The sequence below is a fragment of the Sardina pilchardus genome, chromosome 1, assembly GCF_963854185.1.
Source record: "Sardina pilchardus chromosome 1, fSarPil1.1, whole genome shotgun sequence".
NCBI lineage: Eukaryota > Metazoa > Chordata > Actinopteri > Clupeiformes > Clupeidae > Sardina > Sardina pilchardus.
The window spans coordinates 36,489,415-36,494,414 of NC_084994.1; the positions used below are offsets into that span (position 1 = coordinate 36,489,415).

At 42.3% G+C, this 5,000-nt stretch overlaps 1 protein-coding gene across 1 annotated transcript in view; it reads left to right on the forward strand.

Annotated features, from left to right (window-relative positions):
• The window catches only part of sdk1b (sidekick cell adhesion molecule 1b), a 189,157-nt gene that overhangs the window by 183,418 nt on the left and 739 nt on the right, over positions 1-5,000 (forward strand). Inside the window, exon 15 of the mRNA XM_062534401.1 lies at positions 3,655-3,791. Within this exon, the coding sequence (XP_062390385.1) occupies positions 3,655-3,791 (137 nt within the window). The remainder of the gene's footprint in view (positions 1-3,654; positions 3,792-5,000) is intronic.

Genomic DNA, 5,000 nt, shown 5'->3' on the forward strand with positions numbered 1-5,000 from the left:
ATATTTTACCATAAAACATATAGTTTGTATATGTGCAATATGTATTATATATGTGATTTATTTCAATAACTATTTTTCATTTAGCCTACATGGCATAGCCTAGTCTATGGAGGCGATTTACAGTGGTAAAATGCGAGTTTGTTTTGAAAACGTTGCTCTGCGACGTTGTTCTATTAGGCAGGCCTACGTGTGTAAAAAATATTTTCAGCTGACATTCGTCGAAGCCTATTTATGTACGTAGGGCGCGTATGCCTATGTACATTCATAGTTGTATCTTATCTTCTATTTGTAGGCTATCTTTTAAAGCCCAGACTAATATATAAGCATTTTCTTACATATTTGCTGGACAAAAATATCTATTTCCAATCAATTACGGTGCATTCATTCAGTGGCACAACGGTAACTCTCTCGACGACGACGTGGGAGACCTGGGTTCGCATCTTGGCATGAGCGAAAAAATGTAGCTTATATAGACTGATTTCTTAGACTGTTTTTCAACGTCGACGAACAATTATTTTTTGTTAATGGTTTTTCATAACAAACTATCTGAAATAAACGGATGAATCACAATACTGTTTACCATTAGCCTAACGAAAAATAATTTCGCCAGCCAATAATTGTCTGAGCCAAATTGAGCTGCCACCTGACAAACTTTGACTAAGCCAGTTAGACTTTTTGCATCTAAAAATAATTATATCATAGAGACACGCGAAAAATAAACGAGCCTAGAAATTAGGCTACATGAGATTTTCCCTGGACACACCACATCATTATTGTGCTCGTTGCTACGATAGACATGGGGGAAAGAAGCAAACAACGTAGCCTAATCTTGATCTCGCCTTACATACTTTCCTAATTCCTACGTAGGTCTAGTCAAACTTTTGTTAAATCTTCAGGGCCAGGTTGCACAAACACCAAAACCAAAGATTGATGATATGAACCAAATAGGCTATTCTGGAACAGACGGATTTACAACATTGAACGCGATAGGTTATTAGGCTACCTTACGAAAAAGTAGGCTACTATGGAATCTTATAGTATTTTGGGACTAAATATTGCAGGAATCTTATAGGAATACTATAGTAAATTGGGATATACTACAGAAGTACTACAAGATTGCTATAGAAATAGCCTACTATAGCGGCTAGAGGATATTATAGAGGTATTACAGAACAAAACAGAAGTCCGTGATGCGACTTCCACCGTTTCCTTTCCTGTTCACAACGCATGCAGTCTACATTGAAGTGAAACGTGCAGAACGTTGTCCAAAACAATACAATAACATTGTGTGTTGAGATCTAGTACAATATAGACATCTGTAGACATGAAGTGGCAACTGCCATGATCAGTCATGAAAGCTTTGGCGGCTGCAGCCTCATTTAGGTTTTGGCTGGGCCAGCTAGCCAGCCAACTAGGCCTAGGCCTACTTCATCAGCCAGCCGTTATTCTCAAAGCAAATGGCTTCGGGGTCTATAACACACTATCCATTGCAACATAGCCTATTTGAAACCGATCATTCCCCCTCCCCCATACACTCGTCTAGGCTAGGCTACTACAGACATCACCGCGCATCGAGGACAATTAACTGCCTCCCCACCCCCACCGCCTCTCTCTGTGCATAGGCTAGGCTGTAGGCATGGCTTTTTAGGCAACTCGTGGAAGAATACGCAATCATGTTTCATCGCATATGCGCGTTTCAGAATGTTTGTGAATTGTGTGAATAGAAAAAATAGAATATAGCCTATATTTATTGATGCCTTGCTTAAAAGAACTTCCGCCATGAACAAGTCGGGGATCGAACCAACATTCCTTTGGATGTGAGGCAGAAGCTCTGACCAGTGGGCTACCGTTCTCCTTACAATTTTGGTTAAAATGTGTGTATCAATGCTGAATCTCGAATTCACGTAGACGTTAGCTTAAATTGTAGAAACAATAGGCCTATAGCTTTTTTTCAGCAGACATCGCAAACATATCATACACATTCACAAAACGGAGAATATCTTTCTGCTCAGCATAGCTCTCTATCTCCCTGCCTCCGATGTAGCTAGACCCTATAAGATGCTTCTCCCTAAATGAATAAAAATTGTTTTAGAAAGCCACGGTAGCCTGTAAAATGCGGCCTGAAATCCTGGCTAGGCTACTGTGTAATTGAAACCAGACTGTTCATTGTCGGCAGACTGTTCATTTTCGGCGGCGCAAACAGATAGGCTATAGCCTATATACCTATTAAATGAATAGAAATGAATTTGGGGAGTGAATTGGAACCAGCCACCCATTCACTTTTAGAGCATTTTAGTTGAAAGTCAAGTTTGCTTAAGGTTTGTTCAAGAACTCTTCCAGAGTTTTTACCTCAAACAACACAAATCAACACAAATAAATGAACAGATAACTCGAACGTGCTGTATGTCATAATGAAACAACCACAGACTATCAACAACACGGTCTGACACGAATGATACATGGCTTAGTGCAAACTGAATTTATGACCAAACGATTTGATTCGTGCACGAAGCGCCATCTAGCGATCATTGGGTGTAAGTAACAGCCTCCCAGTCTAAGGACTCAGCGGTCATTTGACCGCCTCGCCGCGCTTTAAGTAGTTCACAACAGCACGGCGCTTCTAGTAGGTCGTCAAAGCGGTCAAATGACCGGGGCGCGGCGCTTCTAGGTATAAGTGGGTCAGAACGGCGCGGCGCTTCTAGTGTTAACTATAGCATTTGGTTGCTTTAACACAATAAGAATAACTCAGAATAACTTCATTTGGTTTAACTGTAACACATTTGGGTTAGCTGTAACACCGTAAGAATAACTCCATTTGGGTAAGATATAGCACAGTAAGAATAACTCCATTTAGGTTAGCTATAACACATTTGGGTTAGCTATAACTCAGAATAACTTCATTTGGCTTAGCTATAGCACATTTTGGTTAGCTGTAATACAGTAAGAATAACTCCATTTTGGTTAGCTATAACACAGTAAGAATAACTCCATTTGGGTTAGCTATAACACAGTAAAATAACTCCTTTTGGGTTAGCTATAACACAGTAAGAATAACTCCATTTGGGTTGTGCCCTGTCAGTGTTTCAACCGTCCTGTTATGGTGCGTCTGTAATGCCCTGTAATGCACGGCTGGTGTTTACCGCCCAGCAAATTGCAGAGGTCAAAGGTGAAGGCAGCCGGGGGCGTGTTAATGAGGTGTGCAACACGTTAACGATCCAGTGTGCCCGTCTCTAGCTCCTTTGCTTCTCTCCATCTATCTCTCTCTCTCTCTCTCTCTCTCTCTCTCTCTCTCTCTCATACTGCCTCTCTATCTGTCTCTCTATTTATCTTTTTTCCCTTTATCCATCCTTCACCCAATAGCAATCTCCCGGCCTCCACCCCTTTATAGCCTTTCAGCGTCCACTCAGTTGCTGTCTTCTCTCTCTCCCCCTCTCTCTCTCGCTCTCTCTCTCTCTCTCTCTCTCTCTCTCTCTCTCATGGCCTCAAACATTTATCTTCTTACAGCGAGGCATGTGTGTATTCCTTTGACGGCTGTTTGACCTCTGCTTGACCCCTGACCTCTGTGTGACCTCTCTGTGTCTGTGTGTATGTGTGTGTGTGTGTGTGTGTGTGTGTGTGTGTGTGTGTGTGTGTGTGTGTGTGTGTGTGTTGCAGTGAGCTGCCCCACTCCCCCCGGAACCTGCAGGCGGCGCTGAACGCCACGGACAGCCGGACGGTGCACCTCTCCTGGGTGCGGCCCTTCGACGGCAACAGCCCCCTTCTCCACTACATCATAGAGCTCTCGGAGAACAGTGAGTATCACAGAGTCTGTGTATGTGTGTGTGTGTGTGTGTGTGTGCGTGTTTCTCTCTGATTATGTGTGTGTGTGTGTGTGTGTGTGTGTGTGTGTGTGTGTGTGTGTGTGTGTTTCTCTCTGATTATGTGTGTGTGTGTGTGTGTGTGTGTGTGTGTGTGTGTGTGTCGGTGTGTCGGTGTGTCGGTATGTTTGTGTGTGTGTGTGCATGTGTGTGTGTGTGTGTGCGTGTGTGTGTGTGTGTGTGCGTGTGTTAGGGGTGCAACGGATCATCATTGATCCGTGATCCGTTCGGATCAGTATCTTCGGTTCGGCACACACATGATCCGCGGATTGATTTATAATAATTATTAATAATAATGTCCGTGTGTTCTTTTGAAGTAACATGCGTGCGTGTCCACAAGGCATGCTTCTAGTCCCTCCCTGCTCTGCTCCCCTAGCCTGCCTGCGCGTCTTTTCTGCTCTCACACACGTTATTAGCGGTCATGCCATAACCAGCAATACATGGCTGTTAGTTTAAGTGCTGATGTGGCTGCATAGCAGCAACACAATAATAGCCTAATATCAAGTTCGTTTGTGCACACTTCTCAAGTTTGTTGCGCACCTACCTATGCTATGATATTTAGGTAATTTAGGCTTAGCCTACTGTTGGGTTCAATGTCAGCAATAAGCTATGCAACCTTGGCTAACTTGTAGGCTACATCTGGAGAGCATTGCAAGACACTCATCTCTTTTATGATCCCAGAAAGATTTTCTTCGACTTGTTAGTTTTATTAACATGTATTTTATCTAATGAAATATCCTTGTCATCATGCACTATATCCAACTTATTTTCTCAAGAATAAAACCGTGAGAGACTGAAGCCTAATTACCCTCACGTATTTCTTAAAGAGACAGGGACTCAATTACACACACCTATGCGCACTCCTACACACCACATTAAAGATAGCTAAATCAGTACACAAATGACTAAACATTTGTAGCTACTAGTAATTATGCAGATTGTGTGTGGAGGGTCAAGCAGAATCTTGGATGGCCACTGGTGTGAATGATCACAAAATATTCAATATAAGGTGATTAAACACCAAATCAACTAAAATTGGAAAAAGCATCGAAAAAGTCATTATTGACTCAGTATCGGTATCGAAACAATAATTTTGGTATCGTGACAACACTAGCCTACTTTAAACACATGCTGAAAGTGCTT